At 54.3% G+C, this 20,643-nt stretch overlaps 1 protein-coding gene across 1 annotated transcript in view; it reads right to left on the bottom strand.

Moving 5' to 3' along the window:
• SLC1A7 (solute carrier family 1 member 7) overlaps positions 1-20,643 on the bottom strand; it is a 38,935-nt gene that overhangs the window by 2,548 nt on the left and 15,744 nt on the right. The window contains exons 3-6 of the mRNA XM_040978667.1: positions 15,660-15,875; positions 6,281-6,323; positions 2,046-2,268; positions 470-569 (exon numbers count right to left, since the gene is read on the bottom strand). Coding sequence (XP_040834601.1) covers positions 470-569; positions 2,046-2,268; positions 6,281-6,323; positions 15,660-15,875 — 582 coding nt within the window. The remainder of the gene's footprint in view (positions 1-469; positions 570-2,045; positions 2,269-6,280; positions 6,324-15,659; positions 15,876-20,643) is intronic.

The raw sequence follows: 20,643 nt of genomic DNA, 5'->3' as shown, positions 1-20,643 counted from the left end.
GTGGACTCAGGCACTGGGCAGGTAAGAGTCACCCGCGGAGCCCTGGAGCCACGTGGCCGCATGGCCCCATGGCCCAATCCCCTCTGAGCCTCCCAGTGTTCCCAATGAGCACGAAGTGAGGCTGCATACGAGGGTTAGGCCCAAAGCAGCATCAGTGACACCAACGCCTGGGGCAGCTTCTTACACCTCTGCCTTGCCTTGTCTGAGTCTCTGAAGAGTCACCTCAACTTTAAGGGACACCCCATTGCAGCCCCAAGGCCTCTGCTTTTCTGCTTGGCGCTTACCCAGCTGGGCCAGAACATTCCTAAGGTGTGAATTCAGAGCCAGGCTGTGTCCTAGGGTTTCCTCCTGACAGAGCCAGAGGGTTAGCAGCTCTGAACAGCCCAATAGCACAGGCCCTGGGCTACCTCCACCCCAACAGGTCTAGAAGCAGTGGGGCAGGGCAGAGGAGTTCCCAAAGGAGGCTTACCACCCAGCCACGGCCACGATCTTCATGACAGACTCGTTGAGGCACTGGCAGAAGCTGACCAGGGGGGCCCCGCTGTCACCCATGCGGCCCAGCATGATGCCTGTGGTGTGGGGTAGAAGGGTGATAGAGCTGTAGGTGGATTCACAGGTTACCAGGGTGGTCCCAGGGGGTGGGGGACCACCAACTGTTATGTGTACTGAGGGCCATTTCTGATGCATCCTGACCCTGTGTGTGCCTGGTATTCTGGCCATAGTGGCCACAACCCTATCCCATAGGGCTGGCACCTTCCATCCCCCACCCACCACCTGCCCCTCATCAGCAGACAACTCAGTCCTGCTTTAGCCGCTCACTCAGGCCATGCACGAACCTGTCATATCACACAGTGGATGATGACCAACCGGCCTCGGGAGGTTCCATGGTCAACAGAGGAGCAGGGCAGGCAATGGACGTGGTGCCTGAGACAGGTGGTTGGGGGGCGGGGAAGACTGCTTGGAAGCCCAGGGTATGGGATGTTTGAAGGAGGGTCCCTGGAGCATGAGATGAGGAGAGATGGGAGGGACTTGGGCCTGGGGTAGGCAGGAGGGACTTCAGACATAGGGGAAGGGGCTGGGCCAAGGTGCATCCAGCTCTGCAGGATCCCATGCCAGCTGGTGCCTCTCTCCCAGGGCATCAGCCCAGCTCAGAGGGCGCAAGAGTGGGAAGCCCAGGGGCTACACATGGCTCCAGTCTCAGGCAGGGTGATGGCAGCAGGCAGAGGGCAGTGGCCAGCTAGGAGAGAGGCAGACTCAGTGGGACTCAGGGTTGAGAGAGATGAGGAACAAGGTGCCCAAGGTTTCCTAGTGAGCAGCCAGGAGGGCAGCGAGGGGCAGCATTTCACCCTGGGGAGGCTGGGAGGAGGGGTGCAAGGGGAGGTGGGAGACTACATCCCAGACCCTCTGAGAACCTGCTGCAGGCTTTAGAGCAAGATGTGAATAACCCCTGGTCCCTGGAGTGGCTGAGAAGTCCAGGGTCACATACATAGCTGGATTATTCCAGAAGGTTCAGGAGTTGTTCCCAGGAACCAAGGTTTTGTGTGGGTTGGGAATGGAGGAGCCCTATCTATGGGTTTTCTGGGGTCTGCAGCTCTATAGCTGGGGACCCTCTTTAAGCAAAAGGTCACAAAAGAAATATTTTTAAAGTCACAGGCCTCAGAAGAGGCCGGCACCATGGGCCCCAAACCCACGAGCTTTTCAACTATCTGGTTGGGACTCGCCTGCTGCAGGTGGGGAGAGGGGCCTTGGAGCGGAGCAAGGCAGGGCTGTGGGGACGGAGGGGACTACTGTGAGGGTCTTATGGGAGAAGCAGCTGGAGGCCCATGCGGGGTGAGCAAGGGTGGTGGTGGTGATGCTGGCAGGGATAATGACTTCAGTCCTTGGCTGTGGTCTGCCCTACTTTAGCATCTCTAGCCAGGCTGAGGGAGAGGCTAGGCCTGGGTCCGTGCTGGCAACCCAGCATAAGCCTCCATGTTTGGTGGGAGGCACCAAGGCCTAGAGGATGGCCAGGCTCCAAAGTGTCTGGTGTCAGCTGCAGCACATACCCATAGTGGCCGAGAAGATGACGATGCCCAGCACATTCATGCCATCGCTGGTGCCAGGCTCTGACTTGTAGACCACCTCGGGCGGCGGGGTCAAGTCCAGGGCAAAGTTTTGCACGCGGGAGCCGTTCTCTTCCTGGACCCCGTAGATGAGGATCCGCCTAGCAGGGGCCTCCTCCGGGACCACTCTGGGGGACTTGACAACCGGGGTGGTCTTGGTGCGGTACTGGGGTAGAGGGGGATGACATCCAACCAGGAAGGAGTCAGAGCCCAGTGTGGTCACTGACAACAAAAATACCATCTTGAATGCACATTGTGTCCATTCATGTCTGTCCTGCCTTATCGGGTGGGCAGGACAGGGATGCTCCTGGAGGCTTCACCCCACAGTGTACACTTGCCAAGGTGAACCTCCCTCCAGCCTCACTCCACAACTCTGCCTCTGCTTCTGCCTCTGTACTCCCTTCCCTCTGCCCTGGACCAAGGCTCCTCTCAACTGTCCATCCATCTCGCATCCTTCACTCCCCAACCTATGCCCTTCCAGCCTTCTGTTATCCACCCACTTGACCACTAGCCCTGCTCCCCACCTGATGTTAACAAACATTCTCATTTACTTGCTTGCATATTTTTTTTTTCGTAATTTCTGTTTCTAAGGGAGAGAGAGGGAGAGTGAGCTACCATCCTGTGATTCACCACCCAAGTTCCTGCAATGGTGAGGGACAAAGCCAGGAGCTAGGAACCACATGGGTGGCAGACAGCTGCCACATGAGCCATCACTCTTGCCTGCCAGGGTCTGCATTAGCAGGAAGCTGGGATGGAAGCAGAGCCAGGGGCTGAGCCTAAGCACTCAGATGTTTGGGCATCTTACGCTGTGCCGAACTCCACTTGTTGGAGAATCTGTCTGCCCCAGTCTTCCAGATGGAGTGAGGTCAACTGGGAAGAGCTGGGCTGCCTGAGCCGCCGCTCTCTCCCTGTCTGCCCCACAGTACTTGGGGGTCTCTCCATCCCAGAGCAGAGCCACCCATCCTATCAGTGAGGTGAGCCTCGGTGAGGAGGAAACAGATAGGCCTCTGGACTGGGGGCGGGGGTTTGGCTTAGTGGTTAAGGTGTGTCCCTTGTCAGGTGCCTGAGTTTGGGTCCCAGCAACTCTACTTCTGGTCTTTCTTCCTGTAAGGTATGTCTTGGAAGGCAGCGGGAATGGCTCAGGTATGTGGGTCTGCCCATGTGGGAGACTTGGATTGATCTTGGCTTTCAGCTTTGGTCCTGTCCCAGTCTTGGCTAAGGAAGCTTTGGTGGAGAGTTAGACAGGAGGTGATGGATCAGTCTGTCTCTTCACCTTTCACATAAAATGAAAATCAGCCAAAGTTAATCTGTGCTTCATTCATCTTATGTGTAAAATGGGATAACAAGAAGTTGACCTCACCTGGGTTAAATGAGATACTACACACGAAATGCTTGCAATAGTTGCCAGAACACGTACTACGTAGGCATTGATGTTATCATCATCATCGTCATCGCCATCCTGATGTTTGAATTGTTTGTGCTGGGTGCCAGGTAAACAAAGTGAAACCCACGCCCTTTCTACTCTGAAAGACTTGGGGGAGAAGTGGCTAACTCTCCACAACAGCTTCACAAGGAAGATATTTGATCTGGCTTTGACAGATGGGTAGGAGTTTATCAAAAAGGGGAGTAGTCCAGTGTCCCCCCTTGTCCTCTGATACGTTCCACAGTTGCCTACTACAGTTAGGGGGAACCCTCCCTCCCGGTCTAGCTTATCCCATAGGGGAGGCCTCGAGTTAATGGCTGGGGCGGGTAGGGGAGGATGCAGCAACCTGCTCCAGCTTGCCCACGCTACCTTTGGAGCCTCCTACCCAAGCTCCACTTGTGTGGTCCCAGTTCTGTCCCAGGGACATGCTGTAAAGGGGCTCGGGCGATGCTAGCTGGGTGGTTGCATTAGGAAGGGAGAAGGATCGCAGTACCCAATCAGCACGCGTGAGTACCAGCGGGGAAGGGGGCAAAGCTGGTTGAGGGAATGGGAAAGGCTCTCTTGCTAGACAGACACTCCCACTGGAAGGCGTGAGTTGGGATGGGGGCAGACCAGACCAGGCAGGGCTACAACACCTGTGGGCCTCATGTGAGCTAGATCAGGGAAAAGCCAGGTTGGGCTGACTGCTCCTACTGGTACAAGCATAAATCAGAGTAGGTGAAGGTTGGTTGGGCTTTCCGGCAGCATCAGCTGGCAAAGGCTGGCACTGGGGGCTTAATCTGTCAAGTTACACTGCAGAACCACCTGGAGAGTGCATGATCCGGGAGTGGGCCCAGGAGGGAAATACTGGGCTCCTCTCTCTTGGGTTACCACTGCCACTGGACAGCATGAAAACCAGGGCTGGGGCAGGGGTGGCTAGACAGCACGGCACCCACCAGCATGTGTGTGGACATAATAGTAGGACTCGTGTTGAACTAGGCTTCAATGCCCATTGACATATATAAGAGCTGAATGAGATGTGGGACAGACTGGACAAGTCTGCTGTACGTGTACTGGCAAGCACTGGAACCAGGATAGGGGACAGCCCTGGTGGGGGTTACTGGGAGTTGCCCCAACTAGGCTGCAGCTACCACTGGTTTGTGTGAGGGCCAAGTGTGAGATGGGCAGAATCAGGCTTGACTGCAACACCCATTAGTTCATGTGGAAGACAGGGCTGGAAATAGAACTGACACAGCAATTGCAGCCACCAGCATAGGTATAAGCTGATTGGGGCAATGGACTGTGCTGGGCCCTGTACTGCCATTTACACACAAGAATCAGGTCTGAGATCACCTCAGATGAAGTTTCTTTGGGGATCCCTCCAACTGAACTGCTGATCCCAGAACCCAAATCATGAAGAAAATTGCAGGTTCCATGGTCTGACCTTGGAGTGCATGTGTCAAAGCTGAGCCTCCTCAGAGGCTCAGATGGAACAACAGACAGTATATCCAAGTGCACATGGAGGAAATGGTGGTCCATCAGAGCCTGTAGAGGACACCTGGTACCACAACAGAGGACGGAGGACAGAACAAATGGATCATCTGCCCCAGCCATGTGTTGGCAGTGAAGATTTGGGCAAATGGAGACTCTAAGGTGGACTATGTCAGTTAGTATATTCTGGAGAGATTTCATCGTGCTTGGAATGGCGAGATTGGCAGCAATTCAGAACTGCTGAACTATCAAAACCACTTGCGCAGTGACCTCAGAGCATGCCCCATGTTGGAGACCCTGGGATGGGGTGGGAGATTGAGTGGGGCTTCTCTCTTTATCTCCCTCCTTACCCTAGATACGCACACACACACAAAATGTGGAAACAAAGGCCTTACCCACTTTCCTGTAGCCCTTGACCCTTTGTACTCTAATCAACTACATAAAGATTATCCAAATAAAAGAAAAAAAAAAAAAAGAAAGAAGGGAGAAGGTGCAGGTACGGATGCAAGCCGCAGTGCCAGCTCCCCATATCCTCTGACTAGGTAACAGGACTGCCGGCGCGGGAACTGACCTTGTCACAGCATAGCCTCCCCATAGCCGGGAGCTGTGATGTCCATGTGTGTCCATGTGTGTGTTTCCAGGAACAGGGAGCCATACTTGGAAGTGAGGGAGACAGCAAGGTGAGAGCTGTATTGGCCTCAGGACCTTGACTTATTTTGTGAATGTTTACACAGAAAGCATGAGAACATGCTGTTTGCTGCCATCCATGATTGTTAGGTGCTGGAATAAAGGTGGTCTTACCTCTGTTTATATATATTCTATTTTCCTGCAGCAAATGTTGTTGCTGTTCTTATTAGAGGGGAAAAGTGTTTTAAAAGGAATGAGGACTCTGGCTTGGGAGCTAGCCCAGCTTGGAACAGAACCCTGTATGGTGGGACACTGGGGGTTAAGCTGGGGCAAGTCAGTCTCCCCTTCCCAGGTTCAGTTTCCCCACCTGGGATTGGGCTCACACTTGCCTGGTGCAGGATCACCATGGGAGGAGTGAGGAAGGAAGTACTTCCCAAAGCTTCTCTACCCCCCACAGGCTTTCTTCACAAATAACTGGAACCTGAGAGTGGGGTGGGAGGTGCAGCCATGGAGGCTGTGAGGACCCAGGTCCCCTTGTGTCCTCGGCCTTTGTCTCCTCTGGGTACCTCCACCCAGACACGGGGAGCTGGCTCGGGCAGTTGCTGCTTCCCAGAGTGACCCAGGCTGGCCCCGCCACCTGCCTCTCACGTCCACTCACCTGCTTGAATGTGGCTTCCACCAGGTTGGCCGGGAACATGTTTCTAGGAAGAGAGGCAGCAGCTGAAGGATGCTGACACACTGGACGGCAGGAGGGGCCCTTAGGGTCATCTGAGCACCACCCCTGGCAGTCCCAGCCCTCAGAGAGCCACTGCCCCCATGCCCTCCCACCTCTCCACACCACCTGATTCACATCGCTGCCTCCACCTCCCTGCCCAGCCTTCTCTGGAGGTCCCAGGCCGACCCCTGGTCCTTTCAGCTGGGGTCATCTCCACCCAGTCATGTCTCTGGTTGCCTGTCTGCCTTCCTCACAAGGGGCCTCTTTGTCTGGGACATGCAGGTTGCTGAGTGTCCTGCCCCAGAAGCAGAGTCACTGCTTGATGGCTGTTTCCATTGTAGCTGTTTCCATTGAACCTGGTTTGGGATGAGAGCTGCCTCACAGGTTCCTTGCAGGGCACCATGTTGCTGACTGGCTCCTTGGAAAGCAAGAGCCTCACTGAATCCCTTAGGCCAAGTTCAGTTCCCGAACTTTGAAATAATAGCTAACTAAAATAAGAGCACAAGAAGCTAGGAGAAGAAGGAGTTAATATCTCATCCACAGTTTGCAGACTATGGAAGGACTAAGAATAGAAAGAAGAGGAACAACAAGCCAGGTGACAGATCTTATTACAATAACATTAGAAAATTCTTGGGTGGACGTGGTGGTGTAGCACACCAAGCTTCTCCCTGCAGGGCTAGAATCCCATATGGGTGCCAGTTTGAATCCCCTTCTTTATTTTTTAAGATTTACTTATTTTTATTGGAAAGGCTAATACACAGAGAGAAAGATCTTCCATCTGCTGGTTTACTCCCCAAGTAGCTGCAATGGCCGGAGTTAAGCCAATCTGAAGCCAGGAGCTTCTTCTGGGTCTCCCATGTGGGTGCAGGGACCCAAGGCTTTGGGCTGTCCTCTACCACTTTTTCACACTACAGGCAGGAAACTGGATGGGAATGGAGCAGCTGGGACACGAACCAGCACCCATAAGGGATCCTGGCGCATGCAAGGCAAGGATTTAGCCACTAGACTATCACACCAGGCCCTGGCTGTTCCACTTCAGATGCAACTCCCTGCTAATGTGCCTGGAAAAGCAGTGGAGGCTGGCTCAAGTGCTTAGGTCCCTGCACTTATGTGGGAGGCCTAGAAGAAGTTCCTGGTTCCTGGCTTCAGATCAGATCAGCTCTGGCCATTGTGGCCATTTGAGGAATGAACCAGCTGATGCAAAATCTCTGTCTTTCCTTCTTTGTAACTCTGCCTTTCGAATGGAAAATAAAACTTTAAATAAAAAAATGATTTCTACGTGGGACAAGGCATCCTGAGTTGGAGCCTGGAACAGAGGAAAACGAAGGAACATTAGTGGAAACACTGGTGCTGGAAGTCAGATCCATGACTGAGCTAATGGGCTCCACCAGCTTCATTCCTCTGTTTCACTTTTAAAAATGTGGTTATTTTTATTGAAAATACAGAGTTATATATAGAGAAAAAAGAAACGGAGTTCTTCCACTCACTGGTTCATTCCCCAGATGGCTTAAATAATTGGAACTGGGATGGTCCAAAGCCAAGAGTCAGGAGCTTCTGCTGGGTCCCCCATGTGGGTGTGGGGCCCCATCCTCCACTGTTTTCCCAGGTCACAAGCAGGGATCTGGAAGGGAAGTAGAGCAGCCAGAACTACTGCAGATGGAAGCTTAACCTTCTGTGCCATGGCAGCAGGCCCGCTTCTGTTTTGACAAATGTGTAGGACACTAGCAGCAGAGGAAGTGGGATGAAGAGTATATAGGATCTCTCCTTTTGTCACAACCTTTTTTGAAAATCAAAAATGATGCCACTCTCTCAGACAGTTTACAATGCAAACAAACCATAGGAGCCAGCATAAGACCCAGTCCCTGGAATGCCAGCCTCTCAGCAGGCATGCAGCAGGCACAGTCAGTATCTGTGCCTAAGCAAACAGATGTGGACCACAACGGTCAGAGGTCAGAGGGGACCACATGGACACGTGGATGGCGCCTGCCCCTGTGAACACACGACATGTCATCAGTGCAGACCCAGCCATCAACCTGGGCAACGGATTTGTAGACGAGCAGGTTCCCCGCTGGGGAGGCAGGCACCCTCGAGGCCAATAGGCATTTGTGTTGTCATCCCCTCTGCATCACGGACATCAACGAGCACGCGCATCTCCTCTGGGGTCCCAGCACCTGACTTTCACACTGTCTCCTCTGCCTCCTGCTCTTGACAACTCTCTTCACAATTCAGCCCACACCTGCTGGAGTTCAAGCTGCAGCCCCAACCAGGCATCCCCTTTTTGAAAAAAAGATTAATTTATTTGAAAGTTGCAATGGCCCACAGAGAGAGAGATCTTCTACCTGCTGGTTCACTCTCCAGATAGTCTCAGGACTGTGCCAGGCAGAAGCCCAGAGCTGCGTCTGGGTCTCCCACGTGGGTGCAGGATCTGAGCGCTGGAGCCATCTTCCGTTGCTTTCCCGGGCACATTAGCAGAGAGCTGGATCGGAAGTGGAACAGCCAGGACTTGAACTGGCACCCATGTGGGATGCTAATACTGCAAATGGTGACCTAACTGCTGCCACGATCCCGTGGGAAGCAGAAACTCAACCTTTCTCTACACTGCAGTTTCAGTGTTGGGGCCATGCAGGAGGAGGAAGAGGGTCCAGAGTGGACTTTGGAGGCAGGACCCAGGTGCGGAATAGGCAGGCCAACTGTGGCCCAGCAGCCATTTGCCCTTCTCCACCAATTTCAGCCTTGTCACAGGGAGAAATGAAGAGGTCCTGGGGGCGGGAGACCCGTCCCCTTTTAAGGGATAAGCAGGTTTCCTCCATCACCTGCCAGGGCTCCTGCCACCAAGCATGCACAGTGCTCAGGAGCCAGAGATTGTGCCAGGTGCATGCCGGGAGACACAGGGCATGGGCAGCCTGCCCCAGGTATGGAGGGCACTCATGCAGTAACTGCCAGGACGTCATTTTAACCTCTCTCCTGGGGACAGCAAATAGATGTAGAATACAACGGTCATAGGAGACAAACCAACAATGTAGCAGGTGTTTTTTTAATGCAGCTTCCAGGAAAAGATTGCTTTGGCCACAGTGGAAAGTGAGGATACCAGAGCGGTCTTAAGAAACCAAATAGGGGTTGGTGCGATGGCTCAACTAGCTAATCCAGCTGCGAGTGCTGGCATCCCATAGGGTGCTGGTTTGTGTCTTGGCTGCTTTACTTCCTATCTGGCCCTGCTTGTGGCCTGAGAAAGCAGCAGAGAATGGAACAAAGCCATGGGACCCTGCACCCATGTGGGAGACCCAAAAGAAACTCCTAGCACCTGACTTCAGATGGGTTCAGCTCTGGCTGTTGTGGTCATTTGGGGAATGAACCAGAAAATGGAAAATTTCTGTCTCTTCTTTGTAAATCTGCCTCTCCAATAAAAATAAATACATCTTTAAAAATAGAGATTAGGGCCCGGTGCAATAACATATTGGTTAAGTTCCTCACCTTGCCGAGATCCCATTTGGGCGCCGGTTCTAATCCCAGCGGCCCTACTTCCCATCCAGCCCCCTGCCTGTGGCCTGGGAAAGCAGTTGAGGACGGCCCAAGACTTTGGGACCCTGCACCCACGTGGGAGACTCGGAGGAGTCTCCTGGCTCAGGATTGGCTCAGCTCCAGCAGTTGTGGCTGCTTGGGGAGTGAATCATTGGACGGAAGATCTTCCTCTCTGTCTCTCCTCTCTGTATATCCACCTTTCCAATAAAAAATAGAGATTAAATGGAACATAAGCCTACTGTGTCCATTTCGTCACAACTGCCTTTAGAGTGAGGTGGGCAGTGGCATGACTGGCTGACTACCTCTTACCAGTTTCTCTCCTCCCTTCTGTCCTCACCCATAGAGCCCTGCTGTGTGATGGGGACCCACAGGCCCTGCATCAATCCCCAAGGCTTCTCTCTCCAGTGGAGTGGCACTGACAGGCAGGTGGCAGTTGTTAAACAGTCTGGTAGAGGTGTCCATTCAGCCAGGACCTGTCAGCCCCTTCCTCTGACTTTATGCTCTAGTCTGTCCAGAACACATTTGTAACAGCTGGAGCTTCAAAAAACCTTCTTAGGCCACAAAGCACAGTGAAGATGGAAGCCAAGGGTGGACGAGAGCCTGCTGGCCACGCACTACCTGCCTCTCAGCTGCTTCCTGGGGAGAGAACACACCCACCCCAAACTTCTGTTGTTTCAGCAACAGGTTTTAGTGAGGAGTTGTGCTTGGGTGATCCGATGGAAAAATGTACAACATTTTCCTTAAGCTTTGGATACCACAGGAAACCTTGCTGCGCGTCCCACGAGGCCAGGGCTCCCACAGGCAGCTCTATCCACTATGGAAAGAATGTACTGGGTGTCCTCAGCCGCCCTGCAACCCCACTCTGCACTGCCTCCCTGGGTGTCTCACACGCAGCGCCACGGCCACACATGGCGTGACCCCCTCCACCCCTCCTACCTCTAAGCAAGCTCTCACACCGGGGTCCGGCTCTGAACTCAGTCCTGATCCCACATCTCCAGCCCAGATCCCAAAGGTTGGGGGCAGGGTTGTGCCTTTCCAAGCTCAAATTCCTGAGATTCCAATTCGGTCCCTGAGAGGGAGCTAGGAGAGCTATAAATAGAGCAGTCACTACTTAACCTCTGGGGTGTTGTACTAAGATGGGGAAAAAAGAGAAGGGGTGGGCTCCATGCATGTTCCACTTGAGTTCTTCCAGTGGGGCTATGCTGGAGTCCCGCTGGGAACCTGCGAGAGGAATGGAAGGCCTAGTGGGTCACATGGGGACACGGCTCCCCAGTGTTTTTAGAGTTACCTTCCAGGTGTCCACATGCATCTTCAAGTCCCCGGTTTGCACCTTGGAGCCTGCTCTCTCCATGCACCCAGCTTCCACATCTGTCTGATTTACCGTTTGTTGCACCTGCCCCCAGGCACCAGCTCCACGTGGTGCAGATGCAGAGTCAGCATCAGGAGGTGGTACCTAGGCCCTTTGCTGCCAGTTTTTATTTTAAATAAGAAAGACGGATATACAGAGAGAAGATACATAAAGAAAGATCTTCCATCAGCTGATTCACTCCCCAAGTGGCCTCAATGATTGACCAGAGCTGAGCCAATATGAAGCCAGGAGCTTCCCCTGGTCTCCACATGGGAGCAGGGTCCCAAGACTTTGGTTCATCCTCTACTGCTTTCCCAGGCCACCAGCAGGGAGCGGGATGGAAGTGTAGCAGCCAGGACACGACCCGACGCCTATATGGGATCCTGTCTCACTCAAGGCAAAGATTTAGCCATTAGGCTGGGTGCCGGGGTTCTTGTTTCTTCACGCCCCTTAGAGCATCGGCATAGACACATGGCACAGCTTCTGTCTGTCTTGCATTTCTCCCCCAGCTCCCAACACTGCACCTCCATCCAGAGCAGGTGCTTCTATCTAGGTGGATTGAACAGAAGTGACTGTACACTCCCTCTTCTAGAATGTCCCTGGGCCTCCAGGCACATCCTGCCTTTAGCAATATCGCAGCCCCTCCTCCCCCAACCCTCCAGCTGGCCATTTCTCAAGCTGGGCAGCCAGTCTTGCCACCGGGCACTACCTACCTTCAAGGCTGTGCCCTGGCCTGCTCTCCCAACCTCGTCATTCAGAACTCATCCCTAGAAGTGTTCACTCCCACCCTGTGGCCCCTGCAGGCCTTTGGGTTTCTCAACCAGAGAGCTAGGAGGGAGCTTGAAGATCCCCAGGGAAGCCAAGGCTTCGAGAGGGAGCTGGCCAGCATAGGGCCGCCCAGCAGAGCTGCACTGCATTGCAGGCTCCCAAGCTCTGGTCCTCTTGTGCAGGAGTGAGGCCAGCCTCCCAGTTCTACCCACATCTTGGGACAGAAGGATCAGCTTTCATCATCGCATGGAAGGCCCTAGGGAGCAGGGAATGTTCCGGAACATTAGAGTCTGCCACGAGAGTTGGTCCAGAGCCCCACAGCCCTGATCACGGTGCCTTCCCCCACGTGAAAGAGCTATTTTGCATCAAGAATCCAAGAAAAGATGAATCACAGTCAATAAACCCTAGAAGTGATGGGACTAGGAAATGAGGCCTTCTGCCCTCGCTGCTGCCTCGGCCTCCCAGTCTCCCTCAGCCCCAGCTCACTCCGGCAGCTCCTCCAGGGGCTTTGGTCCTGGTGACCCCATCTCCCGTATTGCACACTCAGCAGACTCAGCTCTGGGTTGTTGCCTGCCCTGGTCTGCAGCCTTCAGCTGGCAACAGAGCTTTAAAGGGATGGTCCTCAGGGGCCCATTACAAGGCTGTTCCAGCAGAGGGGGCAGATAAGGCAACAAGGACATGTGGTGATGTTGGGAAAGAATGAGGGCTGCAGGAGAAACTAAGGAGAGAGAAAGAAGTGGAGCGATGGGGCCTGGGAGCCCCTCTCCAACCCCACAAAAGGGGCGGGACTGTCCAGAGAGGTTAAGCAGGATACCAGGATAGCCTGAGCAAGGACAGCAGGGGGCTGGCATGGCTGGAGAGAGGAAGGAAAAAAGGAGCAAACAGGCAGAGGAGCGAGGCCACTGTGCGTGAATACAGGTGTGTGTGTGTGTGTGTGTGTGTGTGTGTGTGTGTGGTGACTAAAGGCCTGGAAGCCACAGCAGACTGGGATGGTTTGGAGATCTCCAGTGACTACTGTGCTCAGGCTGGAAGGCCAGGGAGCCAGAGAGGAAGCAGGGCAGGGAAGCTGCCCTCACCCGAGGGGATAGTGAGGCGGGTGTACCAGGTGGGGTGGAGGCTCTTGAAGGCAGAGTCAACAGATACGCAAGCTATGGGAGGGAGGCGTGGGAGCGAAGATGGACAGGGCCAGTGCGGAAAGCACAGGTTTTTAGAGAGGAAACCGAGAGTCCAGCTTGGCTGTGTCAACCCTGAGATGCTTTCAAACAGCTGCGTGAAAGAATCAGGGAACAGGTGAGCCGTATCCAGGCTGGAGGCAGGATGTGGGAGTGAGTGCTCGCAGGCAGAAAGGGCTCCTGGAAGACATGACAGATCGCAGGGCAGAAGGTGGGCCCAACAGACCCTACTGGGTCCTTCTGTGGCTCCAGGTCTGACAGGGGAGAACTGTACAGTAGGGATGCAGCTGTGAGCTTGTTTGTGATCACTGGTCCATTGCACAGCTTCAAAGGATAAAAGAGAAGCTGTCGGCTTTGCTGGAGAAAACGAACAGCCTGCTTGGCCAGTGCAGGGAGAGGCTGATCAACAGCAACCATGAACAGGTGCGCTGGCTGGCCACTCTGGGGTCCCCTCCTGCTCTGAGCCAGGAAGGAACCGATTCTTTCCTCTAACTGCTCCACCTCTGAGGTAAGAATCCATGCAGGCAGGCCAGTTCTCTCCTGGATGTCTGCCACCATCATAAATGACACCTGGCCTGGCCAGCTCTGCTAGAGACCAAGGACCGTGGGAACACAGCCACATCCACTGTGCCAAAGACGCCTTGGGCCAGCTGTGCCCCGTGGAGCCGCCAGCTTCCAGCACACACATGAGTGAGCTTGGCACAAAGTGGCAGAACATTCTGGCTGACCTGCAGGCTTGGAGCTGTCAGGTTAGGCCAATGGACCTCAGGCTGCTTTGCCACATAGCAGTGACTAGTGGATGCAGAGGGCTGGGCATCCTGCTGGGGACAGGGGAGGGGGCAGGAAAGGCTCTCCCCCACCTTGAAGCCAAGATCTTGGCTTGTGGACACTAGCTCTTGAGGAGCATGGCAGTCCAAGGGATGACTCATACCTAAGAGCTTTCCAGCAAGGAGCATAAGCCCCTGGTGGCCCCTCTCCCGCCCAGCAGGGTCACTCAGAGCGTGCAGAGCTGACTTTGAGGAAGGTGCTGTAGGGAGCCAGATGGAACAGGGTTGCCTGGGTCAAGGCCATGGGAGGTACAGGTGTCACTGTGACCCGAGAGCCTGTGAAGGCATAACTAGGAATCACCATCCACAGGCCTGGTACCCCCATTATGGCCCACTTCCTGTAGCAGGGGGACAGAAGGGACGTGAAGGAGGGACCATCACACTGTTACTCCTGCCTTGGGGCAGGGTCTCTGAGTGCACATTGGATCCCAGAACTTGAATACCATGGCTTTTAGAGGCAAGGAGCATGCAGTGTTAGCTGCACACAGGCCTGGACTCATGCATTGGAAATGGACAAGAGAGTGAGAGAAGGCCCCCAGAGATGGCCCCAGAGAGGGTTCCAGAGATGGCCCCAGGGTATTCCCTTGGTCTTGTCCTGGTCCTTCACTCACATCGTCCTGGGAGCCTGTCTGCCACTGGGGTCACACCAAAAGCCCTCACCCCAGGGATTTCCAAACTTTCCTTTCTAGCACAGACCATCCTGCCACAGACTTGGGGCTGCTGGACAGCCAATAGTGGGCATTCCCAACGGGGCTGATCTGTTCAGCATCACCCCAGGGCTTGGCCACCACCTGATGGCCACCCATTCTTGGAGTCAGTGACCCCATCCACTTCTGCCATCACCCCCATTTGGCCTGGCTCCGCCAATGCCATCTGCTGAGGAGCCCCTGTAATCTGCCCTTCTCCACCCTAAGGCCACTTCCCCAGCCCCAGCTCCATGCCCACCCCCCACCCCTGATCCAGCCGGAGGGGAGCCACTGAACCCAACCATGCCATTTTGCTCACAACCCATTTTGGGGGTCTCTGGGCTACAACACATGTTTTGGCCTGGTTCACAAGGCCTCACTTTCTCTATTGGGTTCCCACTGCCTTCCTCTCTTCTGTGCCTCCTTTCGCTGGTGAGTTACGACTCATCCCCTAGGCCACAAGTCAGCATCTTTGCATGAGCTCTGCTCCATCACCCCCCATGGACACCCTTGTCCTTGCCTTGCCCCAACCCTGCCTCATCCTGTCTAACGGGATCTCAGCTCCAGGACTGGGTTGAACTGGGCTTCCGGGTCCAAACCTAGCTGGCACAGTGGTGAGGGATGGAGAGGAGGGGCTCTGCAGAGTTTCTGCTCTTGAGGTTGCAGCAGCCACAGCGAATGTGGCAGTACCACAGAGCCGACAGCCCTGTGCTGGGTGTAGCCAGCCCTGGGGCGAGTCCTGGCTCCACCACCTGCCTGCCAGATGATCCTGAGAAAGCAGGACCCACCCCAAGGCTTGCTTCCTGATGTATGTAAATCTGGGGACCACTGAGCAGGGAAAGTGATGAAGGCCAGAGGCACAGATTGGCCGCTGCCTTCAAGTCACCAGGCCCTCACAATTCTGTCACAGATAATCCAGACCAGGCCTCCCTGCCCCATACTCTGTTCTGCCCTCTGGTGGCCATGTGTGACAACTGCAGCCAAGGCGGGGGCCCATGTTACCGGATGAGGTCCAGCAGGGCATCGGCCGAGCTCATGACCGGCTTCCCGCTCTGCTCTGTGGTCTCCTTCTGGGCTGCACCCCCAGGATGGATGATGGATACCATGATGATGCCCACGACGACGGCCAGGAAAGTGGTCCACAGGTAGTAAGCCACGGTCAGGATACCCAGGCGGCTGGAAGTCTTGGCATCCAGAGAAGCGAGGCCTGACATTAAGCTAGGAGGGAGAGGTGAGTCAGGGTCAGTGTGGAGAGAGGTTGTGCCCACTGTGGCCCATCCTGGCCATGCCTGGCACCCTCACAGCACCCAGGGATTTCCCCTCTCTGTACTTTGTGGGGCCTCTCTGCTCTGCTCCTTACTCCACTGCCAAGGTCATAGGTCAAGTGCACTGGCACCTTGAGACATCAGCCAGTAAGGTTCCCAGCCCATGCTTTCCTCTTAGAAGCTTCCTTCCCTGCCTACTCCCGGCCACCAGGCAGGTGCCAGTTCTCCAGCTAAGCCCACGACTGCTCTGTGTGGAGTATCTTTGGGTCATCCCTCACATGTGACCGTGTACTTCCTGGGCCTCTCCAGTGTCTGCATGGGCTGATGTCCAACAGGTGGTTGCAGCAAACTTGCTGGAGAGAACATCTGTGTGGGCTGGGAGCTGGCGACTTGGGTCCTAGCCCTAGTGCTGCACCTGGCACGCCCTTGTTTCTGGGCATCAGCACCCCATCTCTAAAATAGGGGCTTCTCTATTTTATTGGGTTAGTATTGTGTTAGTACCTGTCCCTGGCCAGAGGCAGTGTGGAGGGAGCCAAGGGGGCAGTGGTTCTCTCTCTTCCCTTCAGGCTCCTCCTCACCTCTGGCAGCCAGGGCAGGTCAGCCCAGGGGCCACTGCGCCCCAGGCTGCAGTGGGAGTGTGGAGAGGGTGCATGGGGGCTGCGGGTTGGGTCAGAGATTAATTAAGGAAATGCTTGGACTTGGCTTTGCTGCCAAAAGGATTTTTCCCTAAAGCCCTTTCATTCTTTCAGATAAAGGAAGTATTTGTCTGGTTTTAATCATGTAAACAAGAGCAGATAATCCCTCCCGCAGCCTGCTCCTCTCATCAGGAGACAGCACGCAGCAGCAGCCAGCGCAAGGGCCTGCACAGCAGGCCAGCGTGGGCTACCCTCTCCCACCCTCCTCCTCCTGAGAAAAGCCCACACTGCCACTAGGATGTCCTAAATGGCCTGCCTACTACCTGGCCTTGCCCTGGGCTCCCCAGCCCCTGAGTTTCCTCTTGCCCAAGCCCAGACTCCACTGAATTGCAGACTGCTTTCTAGAAGAACCTGTGGGTCCTGGGCCCAGGCCTGGGTCTGACCCAATGCTGGGTCCACAGAGCCAGGCCCGGACAGTGCTAGACTTGGTGTCAGGTTGCTGAATGAAGCAGTGAGACCATGTCCTGAGTTCTGTCCCACCCCTGCCAGCATGCCATATGCTAGCGATGGGCTTAGGGTGGGTCTCAGACTAAATCCTGATGGGCTCATAATGGGATTGCATGGGGGCTGCTCTGTAGGCATTACCCAGGGCCAAGCGAAGCCCCAACCAAGGTGGCTGAGGTCACGCAGGACACCGAGCGTGCAGCGGGAGCAGAGCCCAGGGCCCACCTCCAGGGAGTCCTCTCCCACCACGTATTGATTTAAACCGTCAGCATACATCCACTCTGCCATGCCCTGTGCCCATTGAAGGAAGTCAGGAACTGGCCTCAAGACAGCAGGGAGTGAGGCCAGTAAGGTCTCTGGGACCCACACAGATCCAAGCAGCCCCCAGATAAGGTGGACACATCAGTACTGCAAAGGAAACGTCAGGGTGATTGGGAGATGATGGAGCAGGTGTGCCAGGCAGGGAAACTGGAGAGTGTGGGAACATCACTGTGGACTCTGCTCGGGTTGCAGGTCCTATCTGAGCAGTGATGATAGATGAGACATAAAGACAGACCAAACCCAGGACAAGGGGAACTGGCAGTCCCTGAGGGTTTGGGGTCTCCCTGGGCATGGGGGCGGGTCCTGGAAATGATGGTTGTAAGAGCAACAGTCTCTGGAGCCACCTGAGAACCATCACTGCAGGTGACACCCAAGCGGCCACAGGAAGTGACTGCATCACTTGAGAGAAGCTGCAGGTCCCAAGCTGGCTGGGAAAAGCTGGTCAGCAGATGGTTCATCACAGCTTGGAAGCTCCTGGGGCAAGACCGCATCACCCCATCGGCTGTGTCCCAGCACGGCTGTGCTGTGTATAGCTGGATCCGCAGGACAATGTGTGTGTGTGTGAGAGTGTGTGTGCGTGTGTGTGTGTGAGAGTGTGTGTATGTGTGTGTGTGAGTGTGTGTGTGTGAGTGTGTGTGTGTGTGAGTGTGTGTGTGTGAGTGTGTGTGTGAGTGTGTGTGTGTGTGAGTGTGTGTGTGTGTGTGTGTGTGTGTGTGTGTGAGTGTGTGTGTGAGTGTGTGTTGGGGGTTGTAAGGGGGAGCTACAGGTGTCAGAAAGGGGGCAGGGGGCTGGTCCCAGACAGACCTGGGAAGGGGTCAGGGACTCCTAGAGAGGATGAGTCATCCTTGTCCCAGAATTTACTCACTTCCACTGCCAAGGAGAGTGGACTGAAAAATATTTTGTCACCCGGGATCCAAGCAGTCCACCCTGGACCCCAAAAGGAAGCTTTTCTCCAGGTGAAGAACAGGCAGGAGGAGACTGGCCAGGGCTGGTTAGGCTGGGGCCAGTAGCACAAGAGGTGTGGGCAGGGAGGGGGACAGCCCAGGAATAGTGGTGCCCCCAGAACTTGGTACCGAGGAGAGGCTTATGGTTGCATTGTTTAGCCTTTGGGGGTTCCTCCTTGGAGGTCCCCTCTCGAGGCTGGGGCCTTTAGTGCCTTCCTGAGGACTTCCAAGCTGGGAAGGTGGTGGTGGTAAGAGTCCTGGCCACATGGCCACATACAGAGAAAAAGCTCTAGAAGAAGCTGGGTGCTGAGGTTATGGGTAATTTTCATTAGAAATTATTTCCTACTCCGTATGTTTGATTTTATTTGACTATTTGCCACAGAGCTCTAGAGAGAAAGAGGGAAAGAAAATCTTCAACCATTAGTTCATTTCCCAAGTATCTTCAGCATCAGGGGTGGGACCAAGCCAAAGTCACGAGCCAGGAACTCCATCATTCAGGTCTCCCAAGTGGGTTCAGGTGTCCAGGTACTGAGACCATGGTCCACTGCCTTCCCAGGCTGTCAATGGGAAGCCAGATGGGAAGTGGAGCAACCGGGACTCCCAACACTGGTGCTCCCCTAAGGGATAGGTCCATCTGAGAAGGTCCATGTGGTCCTGCTGCGCCACAATGCTCACTCCTGGTTTGTTTTTGTTTTTTGTTTTTTTCCAGAATGTGATGGAAATATAATCCTGGAGGGTAGAGCTCCCAGTAGTCCCAGAAGCCACACTCTCCCTAGAGTTCCCTGTTTCCCAAACACCCCAATGTTCTCCTCATTTGATCTTGAAATGACCTTATAAGACAGAGCGTCCCACAAAAGCATAATTGCATTTGTCATTTCACATTTGCCAGGGTCATGGGACCAGCACAGTGGCATAGGAGGCTAATTCTCTGTCTGTGGTGCCAGGATTCCAAGTCCTGGTTGTTCCACTTCTGATCCAGCTCCCTGCTGATGACCTGGGAAAGCAGCAGAGGATAACCTAGGAGTATAGGTCCATGGATTCACAATAGAGGTCCAAAAGAAGCTCCTGGCTCCTGGCTTCAGACTGGTGCAGCTCTGGCCATAATAGCCATTTGGGGAGTAAACCAGCAGATGAAGATTCTCCTTCTTTCTCTGCAACTCTGCCTTTCAAATAAAAATATATAGATTTTTTAAAAATTAAAATGTAAAAAAATTAAATTCATTTCTGTGAAATAAATGAATTTTTGTAATGCTTTGTTTTTACCCAATATATCCAAAATACTATCATTTTAGTATGTAACGATATAAAAAAAATTACACTCTGTTTCAGATCTTAAGGTTCAATTTAAATTCATTAAATCAAATAAAATATTCAGTTCCCCCTCACACCAGCCACCTTTCGGGTGCTCCTTCACACCTGCCTGGCAGTTATCCTGGGGAGGGGACAGTCCAGAGCCTAAGTCACTGGTGGGGAAGATAAACCTCCTGGAAGTGGAGACCCTGACATACCCTCCATGGACAGGTGCAGGAGCTCCCCTGTTAGCAAGGCGCAGGTCTGATTTCATTCTTGTGGAGTTAAAGAGTCTTTTGGTGGGGGCTGGCTGTGATTTCAGTGTGACCCAGGCCACAGGATGCCAACTCCCAGAGTTCACAGTCTGCCCATGAACACAGCCCTTCCCTCTGTAGGGCTGAGCTGCCCATCCTTGCAAGTATCCAAGTACAGCCTGGATGGCCACCTGTTGGCGTGGGAGATGTGGCTTCCATACGGGGTGGGAAAGGCTGGTGAGACTGTCTCCCCTGCTCTAAGCTGGGCTGGGGGCTCCTGGGACTCCCTCCCAAACCATCTGGCCACACTCATAGGGAGCTCAGGGATTGGGGATCAGGAGATTGCGGTGATTAGAGATTAGTTAACCCTCCGAGGAAGGGGGAGCACACCCAGCCTCTCTCAATCCAGTTGGTGATTGTTCCACTGACAGAGTTGGGGGCAGGGAGGCTTCCAGGGTCCCTGCGGAGTAGGGGAGGAAGCCGCTCACCAACTGGTCCCTAGCTGTCATGCCAGCCTTCCTGGGAGAATAGGGGATGGTGGTGGGCTGGGCCACATGCTCATGGGCTGGCAGCAAACAGCCAGGTGTGCCTGGCTGAGACATTCAAGGGGTATAGCCAAACTCCCTGCCTGGCTTAGGGTCCACCGTGGCCCCATTTGCCTCTCCCTCCTTGGCCAGCAGGACTTCTTGTTGCACTTGAACCACCGTCATGGTCCCTCCTTTAGCCTAGAGCTCGCTGTCCATCCCCTCCTCCTCCCTTTCTCCCTGAACTTG

The sequence above is a fragment of the Ochotona curzoniae genome, unplaced genomic scaffold, assembly GCF_017591425.1.
Source record: "Ochotona curzoniae isolate NIBS_2020 unplaced genomic scaffold, NIBS_Ocur_1.0 contig_291, whole genome shotgun sequence".
Taxonomy (NCBI): Eukaryota; Metazoa; Chordata; class Mammalia; order Lagomorpha; family Ochotonidae; genus Ochotona; species Ochotona curzoniae.
Note: the sequence above shows the minus strand (reverse complement) of the source record. Positions and strands in the feature narration are given on the sequence as shown.